The sequence below is a fragment of the Tetrahymena thermophila genome (assembly GCF_000189635.1).
Source record: "Tetrahymena thermophila SB210 genomic scaffold scf_8254776, whole genome shotgun sequence".
In the NCBI taxonomy this organism is placed as follows: domain Eukaryota; phylum Ciliophora; class Oligohymenophorea; order Hymenostomatida; family Tetrahymenidae; genus Tetrahymena; species Tetrahymena thermophila.
This window is the reverse complement of record NW_002476534.1, coordinates 595032-613233: the sequence shown is the minus strand read 5'-3', so window position 1 is coordinate 613233 and position 18202 is coordinate 595032. Positions and strand designations below refer to the sequence as shown.

Genomic DNA, 18202 nt, shown 5'->3' with positions numbered 1-18202 from the left:
GGAAATACTTAACGAACTAAACAAGTAAGTTTTAAAAATAAATATGAAAAATTAAAATATTTTAATTTAAATTAAAATAGAGTTGCAAATTAAAAAATTTAAAAATATGAAGCTAGCTAGCTGTTCATAAATTAAAAAGATCTGTATTTATGTATATATATATATATATATATGTATTTATAAATAAATTGACTAGATTAGAAGAACAATGATGAATCGGCAGTTTTTCGGATAAAATCGAAGATCAGAATGATATTTTATTTAAAGATAATATGATATTTACAAGAAGATATGATCTTGTTATTTTTTTTCCTTTTTTAAATTTAGAAGTATGTTTTGAATATTGAATGAATGAATGATTGATTGAAATATGCATTAACAAATGAGATAATATCTTATCTTAAAAAAAGCAAACAAAAAATAAAAAATTTATAAATAAAAAACGAAAGGAATAAAAGATTTCTAAAGTAATAAATAATATTAAATCAAATAAATAGCAAATGTCATCAAATATCAATTTATACGATACCGATTGTTCCACCTGGTCTACTAACGGAAAGCTCCTTTAGGTAGTTTTTATAAAAGCACATTTAATTTTAAGACTATTTTCTAATAGCATGATTGAGCATTTTTGCTTCGTGCAGTCAACATTCGTTGTTTGTGAGTTTTTGCATTTTCAATATTAATCAAATGCTTAAAAATTTACAAACAAGAAGGAACTTTTTTGAATATTTAATGAAAAAAAATTGATAAAATTATTGTTAAATAAAGGTTGATTATGCCACTAAAGCTATTGATCAAGGTTCTATTACAATAGGTTTAAGATCTCAAAAGTTTGCAGTAATTTTCAATCATAATAAATAACTTATTAGCTAGTGGATATTTTACTGATTAATCTATACAAAAGGTTTTAGTTGCATAGAAGAGATCTAACAGTAAGTTATCAGGTTACTAAGAAAAGATTTTCTAAGTTGATGATAAAATTGGTATGGGTGTTGCAGGTATTACTGCTGATGCAAGTAAACTTCAAAATATATTTAATATCAAGAGGTAGGTTTAAATTAAATTGAAATTGTAATAATAATAATAGGAGTCATTTGCAAATATATGAGAACTGAGTGTCTTAACCACAAATATGTATATGGAAGCTAACACCCTGCATAGAGATTAGTCATTAAAATTTCTGAAAGTAAATAAATAAATAAATACCTTTTTAATGTTTGGGATTTTATTGATTAAGAAAGTAGTCTATCTGCATAGCTAATTAACAGCATACAATAAATATAAAAATCTAAGCAAATAATTAAGCAATTAATTATACATAGCAAGCATAATTTACTTGTTAAAATTTAAAAAAATAACAAATGATAAATATTAAATGAAAGTAGAAGAAGATATTTTAAATAAAATTATAAGCTGCATAAATTTAATCAATTAATCTTAGACTATTTTTATTATTAAATTGCTAATAAAATTTTATATTAATTTAAAGAATCATAACATAAGACTTAAACCTATGGCAAGAGACCTTATGGTGTTGGTACTTTGATTATTGCTTAAGAGGTAAATATTAAATATAAAATTTAGATATTTCAATTTAAATAAATTATTTATTAATAGTCAGACGGTCCTAAATTATTCTAGACTTTACCCAGTGGTGACTTCTATGAATTCTATGTAAGAATAATTTGATAATGATAAGCATCATAATTAATAAATTATAATTATTTAGGGTTAATCTATTGGATCTCGTTCATAAGCTGCTAAAACCTATTTAGAAAATAACTTAGAATTATTTAAGGACTGCAATGATCTCAATACCCTTATTTTACATGGTTTGTCTGCTCTTAAGAAAGCCAACTAAGGTGAAGAAGAGTAAATTATATTTATATTAAAAAAGATCATGAAAGAGAAGTTTCTAAAATAATTTTTATTTAATTAGATTATTGCCTTAAAGTGTTGATATTGCCTTCGTTGGACTTGAATCTAACTTCACTCTTTTATCTGAAGATAGAGTTCTCTCATACTTATAACAATTAGATACAGTAATATTTAAAAATTTATTAGTTATAAATAATAAAATATTCTAATGTAAAAAATAGTTTGCCCCTGCTAATTAGATGGAAGTCGAAAATTGAAGTTAAATAAAGCATTTTTAATTTAAATAATCAAATACTTTAATATAAAAAATTTAAATTTAATAGTAAAAACCAATATTTATGTTTATTCATAAATTTTTTTTATTTTTCCATCACATATTCCATCAATAATCTATCAATTTATTTATTTATTTATATTTCATTTATTTAAATTATTTAATTTTTTCTAGCAAACAAAATTTTAATGATTGTTGATTTTTTAATAAAAAAATCTAATTTTAAATTTGAATTAATAATAAAAATGTAAATAAAAAAATTACAAATTTAATATTTTTTAAAATGATAATTATTTAATTAATAATATTTATGAATTGTTAAAAATATTAATCTATAACTTATTCATATTATCATGTTTTATTTAATTAAAAAGCAAACAAATTTATTAATTTATTATTTATAAAATAAATTTTAATGTAAAATAAACTTATAATAATAAAATTGTAAAAAAAATAATTACTTATAAATAAAAGAAATTAAAATTTTAATAATTAATATTTAATTAATAATATTTATGAATTTTTAAAAATATTAATCTATAACTTATTAATATTATCTTGTTTTATATAAAAAGATATTATTTTAAATTTTATTCATGAAAATATAAATAAAATATTTATTAATTAAAACAAAAATTTAAAATTTAATTAAAAAGCAAACAAATTTATTTTTTTATTATTTATAAAATATTTTTTAATGTAAAATAAACTAATAATAATAAAATTGTAAAAAAAATATTTACTTATAATGAAAAAAATTAAAATTTTAATGATAAATATTTAATCAATAATATTTATGAATTGTTAAAAATATTAATCTATAACTTATTAATATTATCTTGTTTTATATAAAAAAATATTTTTTTAAATTTTATTATATAAACAAAATATTTATTAATTAAAACAAAAATTTAAAATTCATTATTAATTAATAATTTATTAATAGATTGTTAAAAATATTAATTTAGTAACTTATTAATTTTCATTAAGTGTAATAGTTTGTTTGTAAAATATTTTTTGATTTTAAATTTATTAAATGTAGTATTTAATATTAAAGCTCTAATACTTAAATTTATAGACTAATGTTATTTACAATTAATTTTAATATATACAATTAGATATTATACTATATTTATATTATTTACATTATTTATTTAATTAATTAATTATTTAATGCTTGAAGATTCTTATAAAGTTGATTTAAATATGAAGAATCTTTTTTTTAATTTTTTTAAACTAAAGTTTTTGATTTGAATACTGGAGAAATTATTTGTTTTTTTTATATTCGCAGTTATTTATTTATTTATTAATTTCATTTTGCAAAATCGATTTCTTAAAGAAGCTTTTAGCTTTTATTTTCTAGAGTAAATTCACATTTTTTATATTTTAAGCATTTTTTTAGATTTTCTTTAGAATTGGAGAAAAGACTTTATTAAAGTTAGCAACGAGCTAGCCAATGGTAAGAATGATGCAAAATATAATGATGGTCTACAGGAATAAACTCAGCTATTTTATCGAGGATTTTTCCTGACTGATAAACCATATTAAAATCTTACTATAGACAACCAGATACAATTCTGAGGAATATTGTACTACCAAAATCTATTGCTTTTTGAGAGTTGTTTTTTAAAATATTCTTATAAAATATATCTTAAATGCTACTATACTCAGATTCATAATAAAATTATATTTCCTCCACCATTTTATTAAGCATATCTTCTCTTAATTTTGTAATTTCTTTAACAAAATACAATATTTCATATTTTATAAGTTATTTATTTTATCTGTTGATATATTTTGCACAAAGTTTGGATATATCTTCATCAACTCCTGTTTTATGGTCTTAATTTTTCTATTTATTTTAAATAAAATTAAATTTATATTTTAAATTTCATATGTTAATTATTTATCAACAAAAAAAAATATTTACTGCAATTGATTTATAAATATTACCCTAAAAATTGTTGAGAAAAATAAAAATAGAAAAATGTAAAGGATTAGGAATATTATTTAAACATTAATTGAAATTTTATTAACAAGTTAATAATTACAGTATATTAAAAAAATTTTAAAATGGAAATGTTAAAGTTAATAAATTACCTTGATAAGATATTAGGTCATAAGAAACCATAAATCCATATTATCAATAAGTCCTTAGTTTTCATAGCAGCATGCAACTAAAGCCACTAAGCAGCATTTATGTGGGAGAATAATCTTGTGCTTTTGCTTAAATTTATTTTTAGCTTCTTCAATAAATTGCATCATTAATTTTGGGGCTTCAGGTAACTTCTTTTGATGGGCGAGACTACTGAATAGATCCATATCAAAATTATCTACGTCTATAGCCATAACCACTATTTCTTAAAAGAGATCAAGAGCTTATTTCCAATCAAATTACGAAACATTATACCAGCCTTTTTCAAATTTTAGGTAAAAGGAAATTTAACCTAGTTCTTCACCACAATTCCATAAACTCTTATTTATTAAACTTAGAGCGTCGTCAGGCTTAATTTAATAAAAAATAAATTTAAAAAACTATTTTTTTTACTTTTAAAGTTAAAAATGTAAATTGATTCAATAATTTACTTTGGTATATCTCCATGAAAGCAAAGAAGCCATCCAATAGAATAATGGACATTAAGGTAAGGTTTTTATCATTTTTTTAATTAGTATAATAGATTTTTCAACATTTGGGTTCAGTTCTATGTATTCTATGCACAAAAGAAGTGAGGCATAAGAAGAACGGATTGACTGTAATTCTATGCACTTTTCTAAGCATTCGTATCCATATTATTTATTAGGTTGTATTCCAATTAAGCTAAGAATCTTTAAGAAATAACTTGGAATCATGGAGAGTCCGATGTTGAAGAGCCCAGATATGAAGTAAAATCTACTCTTTGTATAAATATCACATTCTTTCTTTAGATATTCATGAATGGATGAATTTTTAGGAACAGAAGATTCTATTTTTTGCTTTACTTTCTAAAATGTTTAGTAAGCATTTTTAAATTAAATAAAAGATTAGAATTTGTTATTTAAAAATGCTTGGAGCAAACCTCTAACAAGGTATGTTTCTGATTTAATAAGGTCAATCATCATTTAAGAAATACCCGAAAGACATTTAATGGTAGATTTATCTCCCTTTTTTTAAACATCTTTCTAACAAGCTATAAGATACTCATAAAATTCTGCAAATTTTTACTCAGTTGTAGCAATTAAATCTTTTTTTCCTGTAACAATAATTTTAAGAAGATTGTGCTCTAGCAAAGCATATTCGAAATTAATATTTTCTTCTCTATGGATTTTAAAAATTTCATGTGAGTTAGCAAATTAAAAGCTCCACAAATAGTAATATCCATCAGAGTAACATTTTTCAACAGAGATTTATTTGTTAACATTTTTTGAGTGTTAATCTTATTAATAATTTAAGTAAGGTATCACATCTTCCATCTTAGGAACAATATATCCAATAATATTTTTCTTATTATAAAACTCCTTTTTGTCCTTTATTTGAGGTTCTTTGTGAGTATTTTAAGTGTACTAATAAATAAATAAAATAATTATTAAATTAAAAAAAACTAAAATGATTAATTATTTTTACCTCAATGTTGCACTTATCAGTATCAATAGTGACATTCGATAAACTTCTCTTTGAATTCGATGCATTCTATCTGAATCCAGTAGTAGATTTTGTATGCATGTGATTATTCATTCTTTTTTAGTTTTTTTTATCACTATTTTCTTTTTTAACCTAATTTTCTTAAGATATCATTGTACTTAAGTCAGTTTTCTTTACATAATTATTCCCATTAGCATTAAAAAGTCCAGTATTTTTTTCATTGTAATTCTATTCTTTATATTTTTCAATGATATAAGTGACATTATTAGCAATAGCTGGATTAGTATCATCATCTTCATCCAAATAATTGCCTGCATCTTCATCTACTTACTAATCTCTATAAATTAAATCTTATAATTAATTATCTTATCTCTCAATTTAAACTCCTGCTGTACTTGATTCAACATATCTCAAATTAGTTTTTGCCTGAAGGTTTTTCATATATAAAGGATTCTTTTATTATTGGTTCTAGTCTTCATGTATTTTTTGCTAGTTTTTTTATTATGCTAAATGCTAATTTATTAAACTGGCTGATTTACTGTGTAGATTTTCACTTGCTCTTTTACTTTATTTAGCTTTTCTTTAATTTTCTTCTTCATTTTAAATGATATCTATAGCACTTTTTTGAAAATTACCTTCAACTTAATCAAAAAGATCAGTATCACTCATTGTTTTGTTATCAAACGAATAATTTGAAATCACTCCGATACGACTATTTCTTTGAGATTGCTGAGGTAAGGCGCTAGACGAAAACCCATCTTCCATAAACATCTTTGAAGCACCTGCATAGAATACTTGTTATTTAATAAAAAACTAAGTTGATGGTACTATTTCTTCATCATCTGAAGAAATATTTTCTTATTCACTGAGATCATGCACATCACTTAAATTTGCATGGTCTTTTACTAATTTTTATTTTTATTATAAGAATCTTTGATTTGTACTGTTATTAGCCGCATCTTAAAAGTTGGTATTTGTATCAACTTTATGAGAAAAAAAAGATCCTTGAGGAGACTCCGTGTAATACTTCTAACTTTCTGGGAAAAATATATTCTAAAGAGTACTTGAACTTAAATTACAAGGACCTAATTAAATGTTTCTATTATGATCTACTTAATGATTCTACAAATTTTGCATATTATTCAAAGAATTAGAGTATCTTAATTATTTCATCTAGGGTGAAATAACATTTTAAGTTGCTTAAGTTGAGCATGTTGGATTACCTGAAAGTTACTTGCTTGAAGGAACATTACTCATATTTGAAGTACCAAAGAAAAATCCATTATTATTCTAGTTGTTGTAATTAATATTATTATTGTTGTTTTTGTTGATATTTATATTGTTGTTATTGGTGGTGGTTATGATGATGTTTTCTGCTTCATTGTTTTCTTAAAAAAGTTTTGTGCTAACTTAATTTAATAATTATTAATTGATTTTGTAGTTTTTATTAATATTAGTTTAGTTAAATATGCTACTATTTTATAAATTATGCCCTATTAAGTATCCTTTGTTTGCATTAGGGGAAAGGCTTTCATATTTCAGTCTAACTGATTCAAGTTTTTCATTCTTATTCTGAGAATACTCTTCGTCACTTGAGAATTTCAAATCAGCATCAATATCAAGATAATTTGAATGATCATTTGGTTTTATTATTGCACTTATATCCTTATCAATAATGGCTTATACGTTTTGACTATTATCTTATAAAGAATTTATTTTAAAGTTTCCAGGACTAGAGATGAAATTTCCACTTTCGACAATAGGATTAGGAGAAAAATTGTTATCCATGTTTTTAAAAATCTAGCTTATTGTATTACCATTAAATTTTTCATAGCTAATGTTCTGTTTATTATCCACACTCATATTTGCTTAATTTGTAAACATATTATTTTAACTCATCTACCCAAGTGTAACTAAGTATTCATTATTTTACTAATTGAGATTATTTTAGTTTTGTAAATTACCTTAATTCCCTTATAATTAATTAAAATTTGGAGATATTATGCTTCTTCTCAATTGCTGGTAAACCTAAAGCTATTCTTCTTCACATATTCTTTAATTTTATTAGTCTGCTTTATCGTTCAAGCTTCTCTAAGTAACCTAAAATTTTACAAACTACTTTTGCTGAATCAAATTTGTATAACATTATTCCCTTTGTGAATTTTAGTTTGCCATTTAATTTATTTTTGAGAATTCTATTTATTCTTCACCAGCATTTACAGTTTTTTATTTTTCTTAGAGAGTGCTTTGCTTTGAAAGTTAATTTTCAGTTTGAGATATTTCTTATTGCTTTTAAATTTATTCTATCTCTATCTATTTTAATTCACACTATTTCTACTGTTAGAATTTATCTTCAGCAGTTTATATTTAAAATCCTATAGTTTATGGTTCTAGTTATCTCATTTGGCTGTAATAGCTCATATTGATATTATTTTTTATATTTTCTGAACTGCATTCCTCTTCGTAAGCTTAGTTGCCATTCAGAAATCTATTTACCTAAGTTTGTAATTTTCCAATTTAAATAGTTTCTTAATTATATTGTTAAGAACTTCTGTTAATATGAGTATTCTATATAGAAACTTGATTTGCAGTAGTGAAAGCTATTTATAGATGTGAAGAATATGCTGATGTTAGTTTCTCCTACTTGGAGAGAGGATCAATTAGCAACTGCTAAATAACTTAATCGTTATTGAATTTACCTTCGCTAACAAATTTTATGTATCTTTCAAGTAAAGGTAGCTCATCATTTGAAATAGGATGTAGCCAAAATGTTTTCTTGTTATCAGAAGTAACTACTTTAATAGATTAATTTATCTTTTTTATTTTTGAAGTATCTCTTGAATATGAGCAACTTGCTAAGCTAAAAGAGCTGATAGATTTTTCGCACTTAGAATTTTTATAATACAACAAAAACTCATTCTGTAACACGTAATATCTAGTTATCTTAAACTTGCTGACTTTTCCATATTTGACAAGGACTCTTCTTTATGTTTTAAAAGAAATAACAGCCCGTTCATAAACGTCAGTATTAAATGTCGAATTTTCTATCATACTAAAGAACTTTTGTCCTCTCTAACTGACTCTATAGATTTACTTTCAATTACGAACGAAGTGAACAAAGTTTATTTATGATTACTGAAACTAAAAAATATATTTAACAAATCGACTTAATTTCTTGTTATTTATTGATCTATCTTTGTTATTGTTTATATTTAAGTCAGATAATTTTCTAAACCAAAATCAATTAATTGTTGGTTTATTTTTTGAACAAGCAAATTATAAATTAAAAGTCTTAGTTTTTCCTAAGAAATTTAATTTATCTGTTTTTAAATGTTTTCTTGCTTTTTTTTTTGATTTCGCTAGCATTTGCAAATACTTCTTAATTAATTTATAAACCAAATTTAATACAATCTTATACAAAATCAAAAATTAACTAAGAAAACAAACAATCTTTTTCTTAACAGATTAAATTGTTTTTTACATTTAGAATTACTTGCCAATATTTATATTCTTTCTATCACTTTGATTTGATTTAATTTATTTTAGTAATGGTTTTCAATTTACTAAATTAGAAATTAGCTATTTCAGTATTTATATTTTTACCATAAAAAAAAAATTATAAATTTTTAAAAATATATTCTAAGTCAATTTAAATAAAAAAACAAACAAATTAATTTCAAATAATCAACTCGCTTGAAAATAATTTTTAGGATATATTTTTGCTCAATAAATTTAATCTTTGACACAGTTTAATTACTAAAATATATTTCTAAATGCGAATGGATATTTAAACTATATTCATATGAGTAACTAAAAGTTTACTTTTAATAAAAATTAGAAATAGGCACATTAATCGAGTGTTGAATCAAAATTATAATTTAAAACATTTTTAAGTATATTAAAAAAAATATTTGATAATCAGGGTTATTGATAAAGTTATTAAAAACATTAAAAGTTTTTATTGCAAATTTATAACTGGGATTTTTTTAGAATTTTAAGACTTTGATGATAGAAGATCACTTAAAAATAATTTTTTTGTTTTGATTTTTCACTTTTATTGATGAAAGAGATTGGTCAATTTTAAAAATCCAATAATATTTTACTTTAAATTTTTAAGATGTGAAGTTTTATAATAAAATTGAGTGTGAGAAATTCTCAAATGTAAAGATGTTTGCAATTTAATCATAAAAAACATTTAGTTTGTTTCAACAAGTAAAAATTAATATACATTCATCAAAATATTTATAAATATATTGCAAAGTAGTATTACTATACCTATAATTATTTAAGGCACATGCGAAATTTTGTTATTTTGTTTGTATTATAGTGATAAAAAATACTCAAGAAAATTGAGGGATATAAATAACAAAAAAACAATATACTTCAATAAAAAATTACTTGATTACACTATTTTAAAAGAAATTAGATAATTGAAAAAATGTCATCAAAAATATCTTATTTGTTGGAAAAGCTTTATGATATGGACAGAAAGCTTGGTGGAAAAGAATATATCGATGAAAAAAAGAAGAATTATGATGAATTCACTGGTCTCAAGGATGTAGTTATCTAATTATTTTTCGATATTTAGAAAAAAATCGACTAAAAATAATTATTTCAAACAAGAAATACTGAGTTAATCAAATTGGAATTTGAAATTAAGAATAAAATGGTAGTATGCAACCAAAATATAGTTAAGATGAATGATTATTTGAAGAAAAATAGATCAAAAGATGAAAACTTATTCTAAAAAAGATAGAAAATTTATGACAATCTCCACCAGCAATACATCACCCTAAATAATTTATTATTTAAAAATGATAATGATATATCTTCATATGATGATAACAACACTATCAATGATTCTTCAGCTAAAATTGGATTCCAATCTAGATAAAAAGGAGCTAGGAGAGATTTAACAGATCTAGAAAAAAATTAAATGAGAGAAATAGAAGAATAGGATTAATTGTAGGAAAAAATTCTAGATTAACTAAATGATGGAGTCCTTAATCTAAAAGCAAAAGCAGAAAAAATAGGAGAATCTATATAGCATACTATTGATCAATGTAAATAGCTTGAAGCTGAAATGACTAAAACAGAAACTGTTCTTATCAACTCAAATGATAAATTGAAAAGTATTGTAAAAGCATATAGATCTCCTTCTAAATGTTGTCTTGACTTTGTTTTGATAATTATTTTAATAGGTCTCGGAGTCGCTATTTATTATTAACTTAAATGAATTAAATTTCGTATTTTATTAGCCATTCTCTTTATTATATATATTTCAAATATATGGTTGCTAAACTAATTAATATTATTATTTTAAGATATCTTAATATTCATAATAATAATTAATATTTGTTTTTGATATCATTAAGTAGCTAGCATACTCTTAAATCTAACAAAATTATTTACATTCAATTTATTAAAAAATATGTTTGTGTAACAAAAATATTATTCCATTAAATAAATAAAAAATAAGAAATAAGAAATAATTTTACTATTAACAAAACATTGAAATATATTAAATTAGCATTTAACAATAAATTAATTTATTTAATTTTATATTTTGAAAATTTGCAAAATTAGTCAATTTTTAAACTCTTAGAAATTTTCATGGAAATATTAGTAAAATGCTTGGCAATCTTGGATAATTCAACCCCAAAGAATATCAAAATCATAGTCATCAGATAAAAGATTTTTGTGAGTCAATATCAATGAGTCAGCTTTTAATTAATAAAAAAATTTTAAATAAGAATTTTATAATTAAATTGCTATTCTCATACCCATTATAGAGCAGATTCCTGCTATTTTTAATAGTGGGTTTTGGTAGTCTTTAATTTTTTTACTCTTTGAGTCGAAAGCTAATTCAAGAATATTCAATTAATTAACTACTGTAGGGCTCAAACTCTCAAAATAAATGTTATCATAGTTGTATAAAAGCTTCTTAAGAGATCTTTTTTATATTTTAATTCAATTTAAAAATCATTAATAAAGATTAAATTTAAATTAAAATAAATATAATAATAAATAAGATAAATGAATGAATGAATAAATAAATAAATGAATGAAAAAAATAAATTAAATAAATAAATGAATGAATGAAAGAAAGAAAGAAATAAATTAAATAAATGAATGAAAGAAAGAAAGAAATTAAATAAATACTCATTCCATTCATAGAAGTAGGCTTTAATGTTTTCTAGATTATACTTTTTTTGGTTTTGCTGGTTTGGAAAACCTATTTGTGATGGTTACTTTGATAAAATATATGAAAAAATTAGAATAAAGTTTTCAGCTTCTTTGCTGAAATTAAAAAGCTATTCTGTCATGGAATAAAGAATTCTAAAGGCTCTTATAAAGTATCTTGGCTATTCGTAATTAATATATATTTTACAAAGCTCTAATTTCATTGCCATATTTAAAGAACCGATATAAAAAAGTCTTTTCTACTCTTTGACAATTAGTTTTTTTACATACTTATCTTTGTATTCAAATATTTTATACCACTTTAGAATGGCATCTTTCTCAAAGAAAACTCTTAAGTAGGTATCTGGGTTATCTGTATTTAACAGACTTTTTGGTTCCATATTACCTTCTCCCAGGAAGATAAAATTTATACTCATAACAACTACTTTGAATCTTTAGTCGTAGTCTGTGATAAATTTCAAGTATATTCTTTCACCTTCATCAAATATTTTGGCTAATTAAAATCTTATTCCATCACTATTTTAATCTTTCAGTATGTTTTCTATAGTAAGTACAGGTTTTATTCTTTCCTTTTTAATTATTTTTATTTTAGTTAAGTTTATTGAATGATAAATAAACATTTTACTGATTCTGTAAAAAATCCTATCACAACTAGATTAGATTCATTATTCAACCACAATACGTAAGTTAGCAATAAATCATAGAAGATATTTTGAGCCTAAATTTCATTAGGGCCTCTAATTACAATATCTTAACAAAAATTCCATTCGATATAAGGTCTCTTTGTGATTTATGAGTGTTAAAATAGATTATAAGTAGAAACAGCGATAAAATTATCAAGTTGATAGGCTTCTGGAACTCTCCTTTTCAAAGGAGTTTTGGATATATCAAGCCAGCCTTTCAAAAATTTATATCTCATTGACATCTCATCGAATGCTGTATAAGCTAGAGCATCTTTTAGTCCATAAACTGGGTTTAATTTTTCTAAGCTCATTTTCTAACTTCCTGAATTAAAAAATAATTTTGAATTAAAAGATATTTTTAAATAAAATATTATCATACTATATTAATACACATTTGGTGTTGCATTCTTGATTACAGAAGAATCTACCTAATCACTTTCATCAAATTCTCTTAAAACTGTCTCAGCTATCTATTTTATATAAGAATGAAAATTAATTATTGCTTAAAATACAGAAAATAATTTTAAATTTAAATCACATTTAACTATATAAAGTATCCTAAATGCTAAAAAAATCCTCAAATTATTAAAATTTATCATTTTAAAGAGATAAAAAAAAATAATAAATATAATTAAAAAATAATCTAGAATCCTTAAAAAAACTAAAAATTTTATAATTTATTAAATATATTTGAGAAAATATCTAAGTATAGGCTAAATAATCTCAACTAAACTATAAAATTTATTTGTATTTAAATAAAATTTTTTTAAAAAAATAATTTTTAAAATTATTATAAAATAAATAAAAAAAGAAAGAATTACTTTGGTTCCTTTGACTTCAAAAATTTAATATTTTAAAGCCTTAGCTTCTACTTTTAGTATAACAGAAGGAATAGGGTTTGGTAATTGTTGACCAAAAAATATTTCTCTTAGGATGACATATAAAGTATCGTATACATCATATTTATCAAAATAAGTTAATATTAGCTTATCTTCAATATCTTATGTTTATAAATCTCTTCCTTGTGCTGATCTTTTAAATTCTAGGACATCAGATTTAACATCAAGCACTTTGTAAATTTACTTTTTTTCCAAAAACTAATCATAAGTTATAAACGTGTCTTCGTTCTCACTTATAAACTTTCTTTTTTTCAGTGTTTAGTTGATGTAATCAGGTACATTTTTAACTAGAGATCCAACTTGTTGGAGATTTCCTTAGCCAGTGTATTTTGTTACTGTGTGTAGAGTTTTCAATACAAGCGTTGTTTTCTTTGAGAAATTCATTTCTCCATGCTCATCTTCTATTTCCTTAAACAATAAATAAACAAATTCTCTATTTCTCAGAATATCACTATTTGAAGCTTTGGCATAGATAGAAAGCAGTTTCTATTTATATACTTTATAAGATGAAATTATAATAGATTTGAGGTTGTTAGTTGATGTATCATTATAAAGTTCCATGATTGCTCTAATTATCTAGTTTGACTTAGAGAGAGCAACAAGACCAGATAAATCCGAACTCAAAATCTAAATTATGCTATCAACCAAATTTCTTCTTAAATCATCATCTTGCACTGCTAAAGCCATATAAAGTAATTCCCAACTACAAGCCATAATATTTTGATCTTACCAATATTTGTAAACTAAACGAAGCTAGCTATCAACAAATTTACCAAAATCCTTTGAATTAAAATAGCTTTGTGTAGGTTGATAGAAGAATTTTGCATAATCGACACAAGCTATTTTAAATTAAAATTTATGAATAAAAAATATTAAAGTAAAATTTTATCATTTTAATTAATTTAATGAATCAGAATTATTTATTTTATTTTATAAATAAATTAACTTACCTTCCTAACTAACAAAAACACCTTTAAGTAAACTACCTATTTATTTTATTATTGAATTTAAATTACAGCATTACTAAAAAAATTTTACCTAGAGGTTAAGCACCGAAGCTAAATATTTCCTGCTTATTAAATTAGTTTTTTGTGAAATGCAAATTGTAACTTTTGTAAACTTCTATGTACTGGTATAAATTTTTATTCAAAGAGGTATTATTCCTCCTTCCTCTTGTTTCACCATGCCTCTCGAGCATACTATTTGAGGCTGGCCTTGAGAGATATGCACTAGTGTTGTCTTACTCGTCTCCCTGTAAACGATCTCCATCTTCAAATCTTATAACTTTCATATATCCTTTGAAATATATTTATTATTGGTTTTAGACATATCTCTTAATATCAGACATAAATGAGTTTTAGTCAGTGATGATGTCTTAAATTTCCCAACTTTTTTATTTATACTTTACTTGAACTTACTTTGTCAAACAAATAAATTAGTTTATTACCCCTTTTTTTCATATTTCTTAGAGGCCTCTTAATTATAAGAATAGAATACAAACTCTTTGATGATATGTTAATTCTACTAATCACAAATGCTTATTATATCTTACAAAATCTAATTTTTTTAAAATTATGTTATTAGCTTTTCTCTTTTTTGACTTTTTACAAAGAAAAAATAATTTCATTAAGCTTTTTTAAATTTTATATTTGTGGTTAGAATATTGTACGAATTTTGCATAGGAATCTATAGCTTGTTCTACTGATCCACAAGTGATGAAAACTTCACAAAAGATCTCCAAATCTTTTGAATGAGAACTTGCATAAGGAAATAACTCGCTTTTAAAGATAAGTCCTCCACTAATGCTATTAGATATATTTATAACAACATTATTGCTATCTATTTTATAGTCTGGTAGTAAGTCATCTATCGCATCAAAAAATAATGAAAATCTTGGCATATCTATGAGCTCTAGAATATGTTTCAAACCATATATTTTGGTTGTATTTTAAAAGCTCACAGATGTCAATTTATATGGTCCTTCTTTAGCCACTGGGTTTTTTCTGAACAGCTTAGCTAAATTTTCAAAATTAGCAACTAAATCGCTTTTTAAGTTGGAAGCAATCAAAGATCTACTCATGCTGCAATATGGATTTTTTGGGATTAGATCGTCTTTAATCGTTGATTTTAAAGCATTTAATAATATTCCCTCCATTTTGGTTTTAGACAGATACTCATAAATAAGCTTTTTCAAAAAATTTAATTAATCAATTCCCTCTTTTCAATCATTTTTATAAATTATAAAATGGATTTTTAAAGTCATAATATTTGTAATAAATGTTAAATTTTAATAGTTTTAGTAGTTACAGCTTCGTGCAGTGATTTTTAATTGAGATTAACGTTATTGTTATCTTCATCTTGAGTAATTCTTAAACCTTCTATTTATTTTGAGGATGCTGATAAATTTCTTTAGCTTTTTTTACTTTAAACAACTGTAAATTTTTTAGATAAATTCTTTTGATTGCTCATTTTCAATTTTATAAAACCAAATAATTTATTAATTAATTATTAATCCTTATATATTCCCAAATTAATCTTAAGTTATTGGTTAAATACCACTTTTTAACCTATTATTTATTGTAATAAAACATTTTATATCTTATTTAAAATTAAATATAAAAAACTATTGAAAAAAAAAATTTATTTAAGTGCCTCCTATCCATTGTTAAAAAAAAATTGAAGTAATTAAAGACTGAAAAAGAAAGAGAATTTATATTATCAATAATTTTAAAACAGATAAATAAACACTTACAAAATTTAAAAATATTAAAATTTCTAATTAAAAAATATAAAGAGAATAAAATGGGAAACTAAAACAAAAGAATATTAGAATTGAGTACAAAATGCTCAAATAAATTGAGTTAAGAGCAATTTAAATAAATATTTTAAAAATTAAGCAAAGAAGGTTATAACATTGAAAGATAAATTGGCGAAGGGAATTTTGGAGTAGTTTATGAAGCTAGCGTTTAATAGGATTCTATTAAGAATCAATAGCTAATCGAAAAGGATTTGAAAAAAGTTGCAGTGAAGTTAATGAAAATTGAGAACGAATATACTAAAATACAAGTGCTTAATGAGATTGAAATACAAAAAAAAATATAATTAAAAGGTTACGCTTTACAAATTTATTAAGTAGTTTAAACAACTAATGTTATTGCAATTGTGATGGAGTTAGCTTAATGCTCTTTGAAATAATTTTTAAATGAAAAACAATATATTTAGGTGATAATAGATTTAATGCTTTAATTATTAGAAGGAATAAAAACGCTTGAAGAAAATAGGATAATTCACTTCGACATTAGGCCTGATAACATTCTTTTAGATTGTAATCTTAAAGCAAAATTTTCTGACTTTAACCTTTCAACTTTATTAGATGTAGATAAATCTTACATATCATAATGCAATGGAGGAACTTTCAAATACATTTCTCCAGAATCTCTCTTAAGTGATAGAAATGTGCATAAAATCACGAATAAAACTGATATTTATTCATTAGGAATAGTCTTTCTTGAATTACTAGGAATTTAAATTAGCTTTGATGAAGCTTCTGATTATAGGAGAAATAGATAAAAAAAGTTGGATTTGTCTTTTTTTAATAAAGATATTCTAAGATACTAATTATACGATTTAATTATTAATAATATGATAAATTCTAATCCTGATTAAAGGAATATAAATTAAGTTTATGAATTTATTATCAAAAAATATAGCAAAGACTTTAAAATTTAAAATTTTATTTTTTCATAATAATAATTAAGCTCTTTAAAAAAAAAATAGAACAGTTTTAATTTGTTGTTTATAGGACCTCCTATGGCAGGTAAGTCTTTATTTATCATGAAAGTGAGTAAAAAGGAAGACTTTTAATATTATGCATTTACGTCTCAGAATATTTAAGATATTGAGTTTTAATTTTGTTTACATGATACTCTTTCAATTGAATATGCTTTTCCAATAACCAAAATGTTATTGAAAAATTCTTCACATCAGGCTGTTTTAGTATTTAATAACAATTATAATGATTTAAAAGACCTCGAGATGTATCTTTAATTATCAAAAAATAGCTTACAAAATGAAAAAAATAAAAATTAATAAATTATATTATTGTGTTACGGGACAAATCAAAAAGTATTAATGGAAGATTAAATTAATTTTGCTGAAACAAATAAGCTAATTTTGGTCAAATCAAACTATGAATAAGAAGAAATTATGGAAGCCTTCTATTAAATTTGTAAAATATGTATTTATTACAATATTAAAATAGAAGAAAATAATTCGATAAAATGATTGAGTTAAATAAATAAAACCAACTAGCTACTAACTCAGATAAAAATGATTTTAAGTTAATTATATTTTAGTTCCCAAATATTAATAATTTTAATTTGTACATTAAAGTAATAAATTATGTATGATAATCAATAATTTGCTCTCTGCTTTGGTATTTTTAATACGAGTAAAAATAAACATTTTTAATAAAAAATATTATGAAAGTAAACAACTTATTATTTATTATAAATAAATCATTATTATAAAAAAAGGAAATTAATATTTTTCATTACTAACTATGTAAAGACTTAAAAAATAAATATAGATTTTTTTGTCAATCCTAACGATTAAATATTGATAATAGGCAAGTGATTTAACT

At 22.6% G+C, this 18202-nt stretch overlaps 5 protein-coding genes across 5 annotated transcripts; 2 read left to right on the top strand and 3 right to left on the bottom strand. All coding sequences in view use genetic code 6, as the record gives it.

The window, feature by feature from the left end:
- Positions 1 to 404: 404 nt before the first annotated feature.
- TTHERM_00158210 (proteasome subunit alpha type protein) lies at positions 405 to 2138 on the top strand (the record flags this gene model as incomplete). Its single annotated transcript, XM_001009749.3, has 9 exons — positions 405 to 569; positions 772 to 840; positions 908 to 1019; positions 1091 to 1189; positions 1493 to 1563; positions 1621 to 1677; positions 1733 to 1875; positions 1943 to 2045; positions 2103 to 2138. The coding sequence occupies exons 1-9, from the start codon at positions 501 to 503 to the stop codon at positions 2136 to 2138; spliced, it is 759 nt and encodes a 252-aa protein (XP_001009749.3). The 5' UTR covers positions 405 to 500.
- A 1329-nt stretch (positions 2139 to 3467) lies between these two features.
- On the bottom strand, positions 3468 to 8825 carry TTHERM_00158220 (hypothetical protein; the record flags this gene model as incomplete). Its single annotated transcript, XM_001009750.1, has 4 exons — positions 3468 to 4007; positions 4256 to 4660; positions 4742 to 5695; positions 5757 to 8825. The coding sequence occupies 4 exons, from the start codon at positions 8823 to 8825 to the stop codon at positions 3468 to 3470; spliced, it is 4968 nt and encodes a 1655-aa protein (XP_001009750.1).
- Positions 8826 to 10212: 1387 nt separating this feature from the next.
- TTHERM_00158230 (syntaxin-73 protein, putative) lies at positions 10213 to 11010 on the top strand (the record flags this gene model as incomplete). Its single annotated transcript, XM_001009751.3, has 1 exon — positions 10213 to 11010. The coding sequence occupies one exon, from the start codon at positions 10213 to 10215 to the stop codon at positions 11008 to 11010; it is 798 nt and encodes a 265-aa protein (XP_001009751.1).
- A 416-nt stretch (positions 11011 to 11426) lies between these two features.
- On the bottom strand, positions 11427 to 16029 carry TTHERM_00158240 (hypothetical protein; the record flags this gene model as incomplete). Its single annotated transcript, XM_001009752.2, has 11 exons — positions 11427 to 11497; positions 11558 to 11727; positions 11937 to 12547; positions 12604 to 12983; positions 13041 to 13131; positions 13483 to 14399; positions 14511 to 14546; positions 14599 to 14948; positions 15008 to 15117; positions 15230 to 15745; positions 15868 to 16029. 11 exons carry the CDS (start codon positions 16027 to 16029, stop codon positions 11427 to 11429), a joined length of 3414 nt encoding a protein of 1137 aa, XP_001009752.2.
- An 818-nt stretch (positions 16030 to 16847) lies between these two features.
- On the bottom strand, positions 16848 to 17396 carry TTHERM_000158239 (hypothetical protein; the record flags this gene model as incomplete). Its single annotated transcript, XM_012796039.1, has 1 exon — positions 16848 to 17396. The coding sequence occupies one exon, from the start codon at positions 17394 to 17396 to the stop codon at positions 16848 to 16850; it is 549 nt and encodes a 182-aa protein (XP_012651493.1).
- Between the last annotated feature and the right edge of the window lie 806 nt (positions 17397 to 18202).